The sequence below is a fragment of the Poromitra crassiceps genome, assembly GCF_964638095.1.
Source record: "Poromitra crassiceps genome assembly, contig: HAP1_SCAFFOLD_1443, whole genome shotgun sequence".
In the NCBI taxonomy this organism is placed as follows: Eukaryota; Metazoa; Chordata; class Actinopteri; order Beryciformes; family Melamphaidae; genus Poromitra; species Poromitra crassiceps.
The window spans coordinates 1-17,380 of NW_028150969.1; the positions used below are offsets into that span (position 1 = coordinate 1).

The following is a 17,380-nucleotide window of genomic DNA, read 5'->3' on the forward strand; positions in this document are numbered from 1 at the left end:
TTTTTGGATTAAGTGGATCTTTACCTCTCAGGAAAATGTGCCGTGCCATCTCAGGCTATCTTATTTTCAACCCTGTTACCGACATAACAATTACTGTTGGAAAAGGTTTTAAATCCATATTTAGAACAAATCTGATATATTATGAAAGATAAAGTCTCCCTTGTTACACTAAGTGTGTTTGTAAAGTGAGAATATTGAGGAGTTTACTTTTTTCCCATGGATGAGTATGCCCATTTACATTTGGCACTTTCACAGCATCTTCTGTTTAAGAAAAAGTTATGTAAACAAACTAATAATACCCAAATTTCTTTGAGTGGATTACTGGTACTTTTTACTTAACGCATACAATTCGTTTATTTTACATGTGTCTTAATTTTTTTAATTATATTTGAATATTATACAAGTAACAGGGCTGACAACAGTTAGCATATTGGTTATACTGCCTGTTTAAGTTATAGTTATGGATGTAATAGGGTTATTTATGGAGTTGTAACGGAGTTAGTTATGTGACATTCATAAACCTTTAATTCAACATTACTAATCAGAATATTTTGGTGACAGATTTATTGAGAGGTTTTAGCATAGAAGGTGATGAAAAATTATGATACTATTGGCAAGAAAAGTTTATTTTCATGTACACACAAAAGCATACTTTCGTCAACCCTGTTACCGTAGAATGGTAACAGGGTTGACGAAAATTGTTGTTGGCAGCCAGTACTAGCCATCTGGTAAAGGTGCTAACACCACATGGTGTGCATTCATGAGAGGCCGAAATTATCTTATATATCTACATTTAAAATTCCAAAAAAAGTAACTTTTTAATGTATGCTTTTCTGGTAACAGGGCTGACACATTGAATTGAAATATGTATCAGTATGTGGTGTTTGCCCAGCCCTTCATTGGGAAATGCAGCTTTATGGAGTGGGATCACGTGGAGATGGTCTTCAGACACTTTGATGAGATTGACAGTAAGTAAACATTGTTTCAGATACATGGTGTAGTTGTGGAAAAGTGTGTGTGAGTTTGGAAGAGGAGTGCACCACTAGGTGGAGACATGCATCCATAGCAGTGTTGATTTCGTAGACTAAAACTATGAGGAAAAATGTTAGTCTACCTATTTTCACTGGTGAAAACTAGACTAAATGTTAGGGAGGGATGAATTGGGAAGAGATCCAATCAGAAGAGAAGAAGACGTTAAACATCTGTGTCTGTATTGCACATTCAAACCTTAAAATAATTCCAGAATAACAAATTAATATATCTTTACAATATGTTTGGAAATTCTAATGAATAGCTAGTTTTCTTTGACTAAGATGAGATGAAAATACTTATACAAATAAAATCAGGATGAGGTTGACTAAATATGATAAGAGCTCGAGAGAAAGTGGATTATAGCTCACTCAGATAAACATGTGAATGTTGTGTGATATGCAAAGGTTGTTGGTTCAATCCCAGCCTCAGGCAATTTCTTAAAGAGCACTCACATTATAAGCTGCAGTGATCCTTCTTTATCATCACCAGTAGTTTGAACACTGATAGAAATAAGCTGATGAAGGAGACTAGTCAGTCCCTGACTCTAGCTCAACTCACTGGTACAAATCTCACCTGTCTCACTCTTTATGCTCTGTGTTATTGTCAGTGTGAATACAGTGTGTAGAAATCAGAAACTTAACTCCCAACAGCTCATAGCTCAGTCGGCTGAGTCACTGTCTGACAGGTAGACTGTTGGTTCGATTCCCGATGGAGGAGACATATTACAGCACTGCCCTGTCTTTAACATCACCAGCGTAGCGTAGCGACACAGCTCCTACAGATCCACAGAAATGGACACTGTGGACATACTGCAAACACTTTTCAGTTTTACAAAAAGTTATTTTTACACCTAGCAGCAGCCAGGTACAACTAGCAAATATATAACATACTTCTTCTGATGTCAGTAAGATTTCAGCTCTCTGTGGTTTTCTGTCTCATAACCCTCAGCTCATGTCTCTGCAGAGGTCAGGGGGGGAGAACATCCCCCCCCTTAGATCCAGGCAGTGCCAGCTGAACGGGATTAGAACCCACAACCTCTGGCCCCGGTGTCACTGTGTGTATTATTCCTTCACACCACCAGCTGCCCTTCACACTCACAGCTCTTCTCCGGGCGCTCTTGTCTCTTCCCTCTGCCTGTCACCATTCAAAACTGACTGAGGCTCGAACCCACGACTGCAAAAGTGGCTAAGGTCTCAATATTGACAGGCAGCAAGCCTACTCTCTGTGCCACCAAGTCAGACTGATTGAATGAGGTTTTCTCAGGGCTTTAAATGACTCTTTCCTCTGGCTGTCCACATTCAAAACTGACTGAGGATCGAACCCACAACCTCAAAAGTCACTGAGGCTCAAACCCACATGCGCCAAACTGCTAGGGAGCAATCCAACTCTCTGAGCTAGTGGGTCATAGTGATTAAGACTAGAAGATTAAAGTATAGTCTTTATGCATCTTAAAATATGTTTTGAAGGGACCTTTTAAGTTGAATAGTATTTGAATTATATTAATATGATGTGAGTTTCTATTCGCCTTGCACAGAAAACCTTTTGCTTTTATACTTGAGTACATTTCAGAGCCTGTACTTTTTTCCTTTTACTTGAGTAATTAAGTTGAATCAGTACTTCTAGCAGTCTTTTTTTTACACAAATAACTGTACTTCTACTTAATCAGAGCAACAATGTGATTACATTTGGAATGACAAGAAAAAATTACACGTCTGTGCAATAGGCTAAGTAGGCATAAATAACTCAGATATAGGGTTTGCTATTGTAACGTTCCATAATGAAGTATCTCATGCTTGTTGATTTAATGATTGTTTTGCAACTGCTGCTCACGTTTGAGATACTTCTGGCTTGCCTGGAAAGAAGGTGGGAGCAGCCGAGTACAGTCAGCCAATCAGAGGCAGAGAGGGGCGAGTCATGCCTTCGCCATCATGGGAAAGAAAATATCGCCTCCTCCTCCTACTCTCTATGATAGCATGTGCCTGCCACTGTCACCAGATGACCACACATGCTTAAAGCCTAGGCTGGAGCATAGCCTGTGCTAATACTGTTCCCCTCTATTCTAACCTACAAACCTGTACCTCTGTTGGCCCGGCCCAAATCATTCCTGCTCGCCCCGTTCAATCACTACCAAACGGGCCTGAGTCAAAACACTACTGCAACTGATTGTTGTTTTGATCTGCTTGGCGGGGGTTTGCCACAGCAGAATTCAATGAGTCACAAACAGTTGAGATGTTCGGGAATGTATTTGAAAGGCTGAAACTGAAACTACTTCAGATTTGAATTGTGCCGGTGCAGTAAACCACACCCATCTGCAGTTAAAAACACCAGTTTACCCACGTCTGTTACCAACAGTGGGTGACAAAGTTACAGAACTCCATTGGTCAAAGTAGAGATACTCCTGGTCAAATATTACTGCAAAAAAAGTGAAAGTTGCTCAGTCACGTTTTTACTGGAGTATTTGCTTTTAAAAATACGTATGTATTCAAAGTACATTTTCGTTTTAATGTCAAGCTTTGTCAACGCATTGTTGTATTATTGCCATAATGACAGAATCTTTTTTCTCCTTTTTTTCTTGCCTCTACGGAATCTAATGACTTTGAAATGACCTACTGAACAGTGCCGCTGGAAGTACTTGTAGGTAGCGGGTGCTGTTAGGAAGGGAAGAAAATGTGACGTTTTTTGGACTTTCATCCATATTTAGAAGAATATTTAATTTTAAATTGACATTAGGATTATACTGTTGTGATGTCATTATTCAGTATCTTCTCCTTTTCTCACTCACTTTCATGTAAGCACCTGCTCTCCCTTTAGTCGTTTTACACTACAACAGACAGCAACACAGGCATAAACACTGAACTTATTATTATTATTATGGAAAACCAGATTATGATGAAAATCAAACACTTTTGAAGAGAGAGCGTATGAAATAAGATTAGAACACGTATGAAATAAGATTAGAGCTGGGAAGCACAAACTGTTTTTTAATGCATTTTGTTGGTGGTATAAACACAAGACAGCCAAATCCAACAATTTCGAAAATCCTATCTCTTGCCACCAGGGGGTGCCGCAGCACCCTCAGCACCCCCCTTCCAGCTCCCTTGCTACTGAATGCACTGACTCGCTAGATGTACATGTGTAACGTTAGCTCTACATCCAACATGGAGGAGCTGCCCGATATGAGTAGCGCACGGGCAACAAGGTACGACAAAACCACTTGGACAAAGCACATACAGAACTGCAGGAGCATAGTTTATGGCCTATCGGATTGTAGAAAATAAGAGACTTTAAAGCTATGTTTCAAAGTAACAGCCTAACAGGGACTTTCATCAAAAATAATATTAATATTATATAATTAATATTAATATTTGTCTTTCACATGTAGTGAAGAGTAATAGATAGTAATAGAGTAAAAGCAACAAGTTACTCAAAAATCTACTTAAGTACAGCACTCGAGTAAATTTACTTGGTTACTGCCCAGCCCCGATTACCAACACAGCTGTTTTGCAAATGTAACCTTTACTCGCACTCATCAAGGTGAGCATTGTGCTACTGATACGAGTGGGAAACCTCAGAGTAGAGTTTGGTTCAGCAGTGTAAACCCCCTAACCCTTCCATATTCACCGCCAGACATTGTTGAGACACCTCTACCTGTTTGAGCCGGCTTGACAGAGCCGTGCGTCAGCTGTGTGCAGGAAAATAAATTATTTACACCCCCTCCTTTACTTCAAAGAGCTGGCACAAACCATTCAGCCCCCAGATTTGGGGAGGGGGCGAAGGGGGGAGTCGCCCGTCACTAAGCAACCTCAGTGTCACCTGCCCCAACAAGCCAGAGTCAGCCCACGTTAGCTCTGGGGAATCCACGCGCGTCGCAGGCTACAGGGCGCCATTTAAAGGCCTCCTTAGCACGATTCATATGGAAAACAAAATGATTACCAAGACATAAACTATGGCTCCAGGAAAGGTTTGTGTGATGTGATTATATTGCTTTTTCCCTCGTGTGGGGGGGGAGAGGACGCAAGACTGCAAACTTTACTCCAAGTCTGCCAGCAATACTGAATCCAGCAATACTGAATCCAGCAATACTGAATCCAGCAATACTGAATCCAGCAATACTGAATCCAGCAATGCAGCCGCTGATTTTTATGCCTCCGCCGGCGATAGCCAGGCCGGAGGCATTATGGATCCGGGTTGTCCGTCCGTACGATGTTTGTTAACGCGATATCTGAGGAACGCCTGGACGGAATTTCATCAAATTTGCCTCAAACATCGACTTAGACTCAAGGATGATCTGATTAGATTTTGGTGGTCAAAGGTCAAAGGTCAAGGTCACTGTGACCTCTCGAACGCCATTTTCAAGCTTGTTAACGCGATATCTCATGAATACCTTGATGGAATTTCATCAAATTTGCCTCAAACATCTACTTAGACTCAAGGATGAACTGATTCGATTTTGGTGGTCAAAAGTCAAAGGTCAAGGTGAGCTCTCGAACGCCATTTTCAAGCTTGTTAACGCGACATCTCAGGAATGCCTTGACGGAATTTAATCAAACTTGTCTCAAACACCGACTTGGACTCAAGGATGAACTGATTACATTTTGGTGGTCAAAGTTCAAGGTCACTGTGACCTCTCACACACCCAATTCCCAAGCTCTGTAACGCAACATCACAGGAGCGCGCCTTGACGGAATCTCTTACAATTTGCCTCAAATGGCGATTTTGACTCCAGAATGAACTAATGGCGGAGGCATAAGTCCGCGTTGCGGTCGTTCTAGTTCTAGTTTGTTTTTCTTTTTAAGAGGGGAAATTAACGGAAGGGGAGGGAGGAGTATTGTCCAATAAGACTGAATATTAAAAGACACAAGGTGACAGTTGAGCCAGAAAATCAGGAAGTTCGGCTTGAGCAACATGTCCACTGAATGAACCCTGCCCGGAGGGATCTGCTGTTTATTTACCCCCTGACAGCACACACACACACACACACACACACGCACACGCACACGCACACGCACACGCACACGCACACGCACACACACACACACACACACACACACACACACACACACACACACACACACACACACACACACACACTCACACAAACACACACTGGCAAACGGTGTCTGGCCCCAAAACAGCTCTCCATTCTCTCTTGTTAGGAATCAGACATGTTGAAGCATGTGTCCTCCTCATATTCAGACAGGCTTTCAGATAGAGAGAAGATGATGTCTATGTTGTCAATAAATAACTCGTCCACTGATCTGCGAATGTCAGCAGGTTTTCTATCATATTCTTCCTACTAATCGATGTGTCTCACTTTGTTTCACTCTTATTCCCGCTGGAGGATCTCATGTGTTCTAACGCAGAATCTACTGGTATATCAATATTAGGGGTGGGACGATATATCGATCTAGAGCAGAGTATCATTACATCGATCTATATCGTATCGTATCGATATAAAGTGCAAATATTGATATGTATCGTCATCTTTAAGCTAAGCTTTAAATCCAAGGTGATGAAGCATACAGTAGGATGTGCATGGCTTATGTTCATAATTGAAAGGTCATGGGCTCTTTAAGTTAACTGATAGAAAAAAAGCACTTTAAATGAAAAACAATCTATTGTTTTTATAGTGCACAACAGGTCTATTCTTTTTTTTTTATATAATTTTCGATTAAAATATCTGGAAGAGCTCAGAAATGAAATCCAACCATATTTTAGTGGCTTTTTGTGAGTTGATATAAATGTAACTGATTGTGTTAAATGGGCATATGATATTGCCTCAGATTCATCACAAGCCCCTGAATTGTATCGAATCAAAATCATATCATGGCAGTTTTTGTGATATCAGCAAATATCGTATCCTTGTCCAAAGAATGTATATAGCCCACAGTATATCATTTTCGATATATTATATCATGATTAAACTTCTGGTTCCCACTCCTAATCAATATGCAATGACAGAACATCTGCTGTGCATCTTTATTGAGTTGCAATTCCTTTGTGATTTTCTTATTGACACTGTTAATGCACACTCACACAGTCATCTGCAAACATGGGCGTAGGTGTGACGATCAGCCACAATGACCAGAGATGACGCTCAAATCCTGCATCTTTCACTGGCGCCACACTGATATTAGGTATCCCAGGCAGCCTGTTTGATCAGGTTGTGTGCTGATGTTGTAGTAGGCTAATGTGTGTGTGTGTGTGTGTGTGTGTGTGTGTGTGGGAAGGGCTGGCCATGCGTGACAACAGCAAATGACCGCCCGTCCGTCATCGGTGCTAAGGCCCGAGATTACCGTGAGCTCAGGCAAGGCCCGGCACCAGCTGGACCGGAGCCTGGAAACAGAAAACTAGACAGCCCAGCGATACTCAACTCATAGACAGAAGAAGTGCTTTTGACAGTTCTGACACAGACCCGGGACTGAAGAGAGGAATGTGATCTGGCTTCAGCATGCTTCTCGTGCAAACCGTTCTTTGGCTGGCGTTTATTGGAGGGTTTTTGTCAGGAATCATAAAGGTGTTGTGGGAAACCCCAGCTAAGAAATCCCCGGGCAGTAGAAAAAAAAAATCCCTCCACCTAAATTATAATTTCGAATTTCTAAAAACTGGAGAAATCCTTGTGTTTTTAGTTTCCCCTTTTTCTCTCTCTCTCTCTCTCTCTCAGTTGCCTGGGTTTGTCTGTCTCTCTATCAGAATGCGGCTTTCAGCCTCTGACTTATATTGAGAGAGCAGCAAGCTGCCACAGGAAGACAGTGTTGCATTGAGCAGTTAGTAACTGCTGTGGTGGGTGGGCTGAAAACAAGAGAGAGAGAGAAACACAACTGACGTGTAAACGTCTCCGTGTGTCCCACCCTGCTTTAGCCTGCGTCTAGACTGCTCTCTCTGAGGCAGGCAGCAGTCATAACAAGGGATTGGGGAGAGCAAACAGGGCTGTTTGGCATTTGCCCGTTCCACCACGGAGTCACCATGATTAAGAAACAAACCTCTGCATTTAATTGGTGCTAAACAAGGACCTCATAGTGCAGCAGTGTACAATTATGAGATATATACGGAGACAGCCTTTCTGCTCAGCATGCCAACGTGCACCGTGTGCCACTCTTGGCCTTCCAGAAAGACCATCTCGACAGATTGGCGACGGGCACGAGACCCGCGACCGTTACCGAGCGCTGTGCCAAGAGAGTTGGCCCGATCGATGAGCCTTTCCCTTGACAGTGAGAATCCAGGAAAACACACGCACATACCCTTAAAGAAACACTTTGCCCATTTTCAATGGCAAATTATTTTGCACATAATCTCACACATATCCGAAAAATGTCAACAGTTTTGCAGACATTCATTTAGTTTGACAGTTATTGAGAGTTGATTTGAGTTGTTACATTACGTCATTTAGCAGACGCTTTTGTTTTGTCCAAAGCGATTTACAATATCACAATTTGTCAACAGTACAGAAAACCACTATGCAACACAATCAATGACAGCTAAGATATTTTGATAGACTAGCACCATGTAGGAAGTAGTTTGAGAAGGAATAAGTAACATGTAGCATTAGTAGTTTTTTTTTTAATAGATGTTAGTTCAGTTGTGGACCAGTGATGCCATTCACGCACAAATGACATCACTGGTCCACAACTTAATTGAAATGAACTCTCAATAACTGTCAAACTAAATGAATGTCTGCAAAACTGTTGACATTTTTCGGATATGTGTGAGATTATGTCCAAAATAATTCACCATTTCAAAATCGGCGGAGTGTTCCTTTAAGTCAGTCTTACTCAAAACAAGTGTGAGAGAGAGTGCATCCGTGCCAATACATTTCCATTCGGATCACGCTGCTTCTCCACGATGCCCCGTTTCAATTTAGTATGTATCGAGAACATGACAACCTTGCACAATTTGAAAATAGACGATGCCTCTTTTTAGAATGGAGGTTGAGTTCAAATTTAAAACTGAGCAATCAGCAAGGCGCTATTCCTGGTTTGCGGACAACAATAGCGCTTCTCATTTTTCCCCTGGTTACTCATGATGTCGCCTGTGTTGATGACAATGTGCAGAGCTAAATATGGTCATGACATTCCCCCGCATGACCTCAATCAAGCATTTCATAGCCTGGAGGCACAGAACAATCCAACCAACTCAGCCACCTCTTGTCAATCTCGTTACCGTCATTTAGTGATGAATACAACTATAGGAAGAAAACCTGCCTGGAGGGTAACGCTTTTATACCTTCAGCTGGCTGTGCCTTCAAATGGACATGGGCGGGTTTGTGACTCTGCATCAGTGTTGGGGGGTAACTCATTACAAAAGTAACATATTACTTTTAGCAGTAACTCAATAATATAACTTATTACTTATAGGATTTCAGTAATATTATACCAGTTACTTTGTCAAGTAACTCAAGTTACAAATTGAGTTACATTTGATTCAATCAAAGCACATATTTCAAAAAGATACAATCATTTCCTAATCAAACTGTGTGTTTTTATGCAAATAACCACTATAGATGACAGTAAGAAAGGAAAATAATAACATTTAGAATTTTGGACTGTTTACACTGATTTCAAGGTGGTTGAAATTATTTTTCGGGATGGTTCCGGGGCAGCGATGTCATTCTGCTGCTACTGTTGTTTTGGTGAAAGTAATGCAAAAGTAGTGTAATAAGTATGAGTTACTCTACACAGACAGTAATATTGTAAAGTAACTTATTACTTTCAAATGAAAGTAACTAGTAATATGTAGTATATTACATTTTGAAAGTAATTTGCCCAACACTGCTCTGCATAGGTCATTATGGTGAAAGTTATTGATGGCATCTAATATTCATTGAGTATGCTGTTTCTCTGACCACCCACTGTGCTGTGAGAAGGTAACAACTGTCACCAAGGCAGGGCTTACAAGCCTCAGGGCAGTTAAACCCCACTAAGGTAAGCATTCTCTGGCCAGTTTCACCTCCCCCAACCCCCACACGGTCTGTCTGCACATGGCAAAGTAAAGACATGTTCGCTAGAAACCAATGCTCTTCTATTGCTGCACCTTTGTCAGCCATCCCCATCTTTATTTTGTCATAATAATGTTAGCCTGGCCGAGGGCTCTGCGATAAAACGATAGCAATATATATTGCGAGATATATATTGCAATATATCGCAATATATATAGAGAGCCGGTCGATAGTGCATGAAAAAAACAACTCCGTGGCCATGGTCCGTGGCACATAAACAGCCTATCATGTCCTTTGTTAATACAGTATGCTACGAGTGACACGGAGACAGCCAATAATTTACAGACAAACCCCGAGCGTGCACCCGCCCCCCAGCTCATAAGCAGCCAATCATATCCCTTGACAATGGGGCAGTGCTAGTGACACGAACAGCATGTCTGGCGTCACCCGGCACCAAACCACCACACACACACGTGAAACAACAACACAAGAAGTAGAAAATAATATGTTGCGGAGGGAGAAGATGTTGATGAAATTGTCAATAAAAGGGACGCAGAATTAGCAGAACCCTGTTTGTACGTTACAAAGAATTCAACGCGAGTGAGTTTCAATTCATGTTCACGTAAATTGACAGCGCGTTAAAGCTCCGCAGTCTTGTGCGACCGGGACATTAACTGTAGGCCTACTGTTATATGCCGTCATTCACAAATGCGGACAATCTCCAACGTTACAGCCATTTACACCTGGCGCTAACATGTGTTTTCTGTGATCAGATTACAATCAGATTGTGTTTTATCACTTGAAATGCCAGGTGTAAACACCCCCCAAAACACATTGAAGAAGGATTGCAATCTGATCGGCCAAACCACCTCCGGAGGTGGTCAGGGATGCATTGTGTACACATTGAACACAGGTGTAAATGCAATGTGTCCTCTCAATCTGGATACACCAACTTTATGCGGATTGAGAGGAGACCCATTTCTGCAATCTGATTGCAATCAGATTGCAGAAAATGCATGTTAACGCCAGGTGTAAATGGAATCAGGCTGAAGTGATAAAATACAATCCGATTGCAATCTGATGGCAGAAACCACATGTTACCGCCAGGTGTAAATGGCCTCTTTGTAACGAATGCGGGGCAGATCATTCACTGAATCGCATAACGTTGAACAATGCCGAAACACACGTTACCAAACGTTTTTTGTTTGAGAAGGCTGGCAACGCTAGGCTATGTCATCAAAATAAAACGTCACGATGCTTCCCCTGAGCCTGACCCAGGGGATACATGAAGTGTACCCTTTCAGACACGAGGCATGTTGCTTTCACACGTGTTGCACCTCCGGGTGTAAAGTAGAGAGGGGGCGCGGGTGGGGGTGAATTTGGGCATGACCACACAATGGGGAGTTGTGAAAACTGACCACACAGCTGTACTTCACTGTCTGAGCTATAGCCTTAAGTGAATCACATTGACATTCAACAAACTATCACGACATGCAGAGTCTGAAAACAAGTTGATAAAAATACATATTGGGTGATAACTGCCTAACGTTCGCGGCATATAATCGTTTCCACATAACATTAGTAATTCATTCAAAGAACCCTATAACTCACGCCCAGATGCATCGATTTCCTCGAGTCTCAAGCACTACAAAGAAAACAGGTCTTTGCCGTGTTCAGGCCTAAAACGCATCAATCCTACTAGAATTATACAGAATACAGGAAGCTAGACGTTTTTACCTTCAAAATAAAATCAATGTTGTATTACTTACAAATCAGAATGGTCGACTCACTACGGGTTAAAATTGACTTTTCGAAGGGAGCAGATATTCTTCCAGTTTATCTCTGTTCTGTATCTTTCGGAACACACACACACAAAAACATTACACGTGCATTTACTTTATTTAATTTGCGGTTCTGCACGTGAATCTTCACAAACGCTGTGTAAACGTTAAATCAAAGGCATGAACGCAACCAGATCCAGATACCCTACCTAGTGAGTAGGAGGGCCACGGGAGCGCGCATAGCTCACCAAAATGTGTTCATACATACACCGCCACCCGGGTCGCCTCTAGATAACTCCCGAGTTCCGAGGCATGTCTGAAAGCGGCTTATGACCGTGTTAGCATTACAATTATTACCCGTGTGCCTTGAAAATAAGGTGGTTCAAAAAATAAACTGGTTAAATGCAAACCTCCTTTTCTTCTGATGTTTTCTTATTAATAAAAATGGGTCATTAAAAATGATCAATAATTATTGATATCGACTGACATGAAATATTTTATATCGCTTTTTAGCTATATCACCCAGCCCTAACCTGGCCAATACTTTTCACCATCTGTCATGTCAATGCATTTGTTTAGCTAATCGCCAAGACTGAAACTCAGGAAACCGTCAATTCTCTTTGGATATGAATCAGTGAGACGTCGCATCGGATTTACTTTGATATTAATTATTCCATAACCGTAAAACAAATACTGCTCCTCTTAAGCCAACCGTGACCCCATGTGTCAATAATTAATACCAATGACACTGTGCCTTACCATAGCTATGAAAATGATAAATCAGAGTGAAATCCCACGACATTTGGAGTAGAGCCAGTGCACAGGGCCGAGATATCCTTTCCAAAAACCATAAATATTCTATCCGTTTAAACATCTCCTCCTCCAAAGACTTGAAACGAAGGGTTTCCCTTCACCCTCAGGTTAACCGAAGCACTTAGCTTAGCTCTCCACTTCCTGGGGGAAGAAGAGCTGTGCAATGAATGGCAAAGCAGGCCACATTTCTATCCAGGCCATCTTTATTGATCCTCAAAACCCCTTTCACAAAGAACCATCCCCCCCATCTTGACCACAAAAAAGGGGACAATATAAACAACCAATAAATAAGAATCTGTGCGATTAAGGCGGTTCTACATCTCCAATAGAACACAACAGTGTGGACATGTCTGGAGTTATACAGCTTCATACAGTACAAGCAGTAGATTTTGGAGAACATCACATCTAAAAAAGGCAGCACTTTTCCAAAAGTGAACCGTTTAAAATTTTGGATGAGATTCCCATTCAAATGGATGACGTAACATTGTACTTCTTGTCTCGTCTCAGTTTGGTGATAGAAAACCTCGAGCTCTTTTTAGATAACCTCGTCATCCTTAGCTTATTCTTTTATATACCGGGCCAAAATGGAATGGGGAAAAAAATCATAAAAAGAGAGACCTCAATTTAAAATCCCCCTCCCGCGGGGCAAAAAAAAAACCTCCAAACCACTTAATTATTCTCAAAATGGAGAATCTCTTTTGGTGGTTGTTTTCTATATCAATTCATTAATTCAGAGCCAGCGCAATAAATAAATACACCTTTTACTGGTAAACTGCCATGGAGTCCAGGTTTCGGAGGCTACACAGTGTCATAGCATTGTTCAGAGCGGCCTCTGAGAATTTCAGCATTTACTTTATTACATTCATGTCCAGGAGACGGGAGAGGTGGAACCCGGGCCTTAAGCCAACCACCCTCTGGCCACTAGCACATGCGAGACTCAAGCGCTGTGCGTCGGCGCTGGCGATCCATAGTTAGCGTCTGTCCTGCGCACCCTGCGCTGCAACACAACTCGGCTTAGTTGTCCTGGAAGGTGCCCGCAAAAATAAAAAGTGAAGAGCTGTCCTATCCCGGACAATTCTCGCTCCTTTCTCCGTCCCGTGCCCCCCCTTCTCCTCAAAGAGTCCCTCGATCCGTTTCCTCTCAGCAGCTAACGGTGCTGGGCTGCTGTTTGCTGACAAAGTCCGAGATGAAGTCAAACTCGTTCTGGCCCAGGAACAGTTCGGGCAGCTCCTGGACCCGGTCCAGACCCAACTCCATGACCAGCGAGGTCAGCACCTCCTCGTCGATCATGTCCGCGTCCATGCCGTTCAGGGCCAGCGCCGGGCCCGCCATGTGCTGCATGCTGGCCAGCTGCGCCGGGTTCATGCGGTACTGGGCCGCGGGGCCCATGTGGCCCCCGCCCATCGGCCCCAGCGGGTGCCCGTGGTACTGGGTGTTGAGTTTCTGCAGCTGCATGCTGGCCATGAGCTGCTGGGACGTTAGCCCTCCGTTCATGAACTGCTGTTGTTGCGGGTGCTGGCCTTGTTGTTGCGGGTGCTGGCCTTGCTGTTGTGGGTGCTGGCCTTGCTGCTGTTGCGGGTGCTGGCCTTGCTGCTGTTGTGGGTGCTGGCCTTGCTGCTGCGGGTGTTGTCCTTGCTGCTGCGGGTGTTGTCCTTGCTGTTGCGGGTGCTGGTTTTGCTGTTGCGGGTGCTGGCCTTGCTGTTGCGGGTGCTGGCCTTGCTGTTGTTGCGGGTGCTGGGCTTGGTGCTGCGGGTGCATGTGATGCGGCTGCTGCTGTTGCTGCTGCTGGGGGTGGTGCTGCTGTTGCGGCGGCTGGCCGTTATACATCATCTGGTGGTGGCCCATCTGGCCCCCGTTCAGCTGTCCGTTCATGCCGGGCCCGCCCACCACCATGGCCTGCTGCCGCTGCCTCAGCGCCGCCTCCATGTTGGCCTGTTGGCCGTAGTGCATCATCTGGCCGCCGGGCAGCGCCCGCATGCCCGGCTGCTGCCCCGCGTGCTGCCCGCCGTGCGCCGCCGCCAGCGCGCCGCCGTTCATGCCCATCCTGTAGCCGTGGAGACTGGCGCCCGCCGAGCTGTGGTTCATGGGCATCATCAGATGGTCCGCCATGCCTCCTGTCTATACGAGCATAGAGGGGGACACTGTTAAAGACAAGATTCTCAGACAATGCAATGGGCAGACGAGATGTTTTGGCAAGGGGGGCAACATTCAATGCAGGGGGGGGCTGGGGGGATACTAGCATACCAAGCCATGTACATATTTAGTTGTCCTTCTGTGTGAACCAGCGTGAGCCTGGGGTAAAATGCAACAATAGTGGTTGATGTTGCTATGCTATGTGTGAGATGGGTATGGAGGCAGCGACTTCACATTGGTTTAGTCCAATCCAATTTCACATCCAGCCAATTGACCTATTTTATAATGAACACACTCTCCGTTAAATACATCCAATTTAGCTCTAATCTTACAATGTCATCTCAAGTCAAACCGCCTAGGACGCTTCCCGATGGGGGGGAGGGGGTCTGCAGGGGTTGTTTTGCGTTTTGGCGAACACTGGAAATTGTATTTATTAGTCTTGCTAAAAAAAAAAAAAGGGCTATCCGCTTTGTGCCAAGGAATAAACGCCCAGGTTGATAAACCCAGGTAACATTGTGTTACGCTGTTAGCAGACTTTTCTCCTCCACCAGCAGCTGGGTAATTCATGCATGACTGGGTCGGGAAAAGGAAGACATAATGCCTAACCGCTTAAAGCCCAGCTAACGCTATGTTGCACGCCGGGGATCTGAGTGCGTAAAATGTCTACTCCTCCTGTCGTTACATTTTACGCACGTAAGGTTGCAACAAAGAACACACTGACATCATGCAACATCTCCATTCCCAACAGCTGAATCGCCAAAATCCCAACAACAAAGGCTCCATGTTTTTTTTTTCCTTATTGTGCTCCTCCAGCTCCACCGACTCGTTTCAGCGAATGTATCCCCAAGATGTTGGCGACACTAACCGTCCTAACGTCCGTATCATCTTGATTTTATTCCCGACTTTTAAACAAGGGAATGCACAAACAATGGAGGAGCAGCAGCAGCAGCAGACCCAACACACAGTCAGTCAGATCAGAGCCCCCCAATTTCTCCCCAACAAATATAAATCCGATCATAAAAATCACTTACCCGTATCCGCTACGATTCCACACAAAGTTGCGCGACTTTGCTGCAGCAACCGTCTCTTCTTTGGAACAGTTTTTGCGCTGTTGCAAAGGCGAGGCGAGGCTCCTCCGGATTACAATCTGTATTCCACGGGGTTACGCTTCATGCTCAAGCAGAGGGGGGGGGGGGGGGCGGTGTGCTGCTGCACAAAGACTGCCGCATCAGATCTTGAAACGACTGCCTATTTTCTGGGTCAACTCCGGGATTATGTACATCTGAACAGCTCAGAGGAAGGCAGGCAGGCAGGCGGGGAGAGGTGGAGCCTGAGTCCTGCCTCTTCTTTGTTGCTATTGGCCCCTACTTAATATCATTGTGCAGGGGCGTAACAAGGAGGAGGAAAGAAAGGGGGCTGTTTGGAAGAACTGTGACACAGTAGGCCATTTAAAGGGACACTCCACTGAAAAACAATGCTGATTTATTTTGCACATAATCTCACACACATAGGAAATCTGTAAACAGTTTTGCAGACATTCATTTCGTTTGACAGTTATTGAGAGTTGATTTGGGTTAAGGTGTGGACCAGTGATGTCATTCATGCACAAATGACATCACTGGTCCACAACTTAACTCAAATCAACTCTCAATAACTGTCAAACTAAATGAATGTCTGCAAAACTGTTTACAGTTTCAGCATTGAAAATCGGCAGTGTCCCTTTAAATAGCCTATACCAGTGGTTCTCAAATGGGGGTCCGGAGACCCCCAGGGGTCCTTGAGGGGGTGCCAGGCGGTCCCCAGCCAAAAGGGGGGTAATTTATATTCGCTATAATTCCATTCATCAGTAACACAATGACTATTTTGGTCATGGGTTTGATACACTTTCTGTAATAAAACATCTAAAAGCATCAATCGTATTATCATATGGGGGTCCGTGGGACAAAATCCTATCAAATGGGGGTCCGTGGTCTAATTTTTGTCAGTTTAGGGGTCCTTCATGTGAAAAAATGTGAGAACCACTGACCTATACAGTATATATACCCTCCTCCCCCACTGGCTCTTTTTGAAAGAATATTTGGACATCTGGTTTGTCTTCTTCAGTAACTGTTGCTCTTGTGTTCGCATTTGAGGACATGGCTCATTGATGGCTCATCAATATTTCATTATGTTTCAATCATTTGAGATAGATAGATAGATAGATAGATAGATAGATAGATAGATAGATAGATAGATAGATAGGTAGATAGATAGATAGATAGATAGATAGATAGATAGATAGATAGATAGATAGATAGATAGATAGTTTGTCAGTCTAGGCTATTGAGATATGTGTTTTGCTTTGGGTGTGTTTATGTGTGGAATGGGGTAGAGTGTGAGAGTCTAAGCATGCATGCTTATGTGTGTGTGTGTGTGTGTGTGTGTGTGTGTGTGTGTGTGTGTGTACAGTGTGTGTGTGTGTGTGTGTGTGTGTGTGTGTGTGTGTGTGTGTGTGTGTGTGAGAGAGAGAGAGAGAGAGAGAGAGAGAGAGAGAGAGAGAGAGAGAGAGAGAGAGAGAGAGAGAAGCGATATTGGTATGTAACTCATGCATGTTCACAACGTATGTGGATGTGTAGCATGTGCCTTACCGGTGGTGTGTGTGTGTGTGTGTGTGTGTGTGTGTGTGTGTGTGTGTGTGTGTGTGTGT

At 43.6% G+C, this 17,380-nt stretch overlaps 1 protein-coding gene across 2 annotated transcripts; it reads right to left on the minus strand.

Annotated features, from left to right (window-relative positions):
- Positions 1-12,763: 12,763 nt before the first annotated feature.
- On the minus strand, positions 12,764-15,862 carry LOC310771886 (uncharacterized protein). 2 transcript variants are annotated; one of them, XM_083664387.1, is made up of 2 exons: positions 15,726-15,862; positions 12,764-14,679 (listed from the first exon to the last, which is right to left on the minus strand). In XM_083664387.1, exon 2 carries the CDS (start codon positions 14,668-14,670, stop codon positions 13,702-13,704), a length of 969 nt encoding a protein of 322 aa, XP_083520513.1. In that variant the 5' UTR covers positions 14,671-14,679; positions 15,726-15,862; the 3' UTR covers positions 12,764-13,701. The 2 variants fall into 2 exon arrangements, with proteins under 2 accessions (XP_083520513.1, XP_083520514.1); XM_083664388.1 differs by having other exon boundaries at positions 12,764-14,675; positions 15,726-15,794.
- Positions 15,863-17,380: the final 1,518 nt, after the last annotated feature.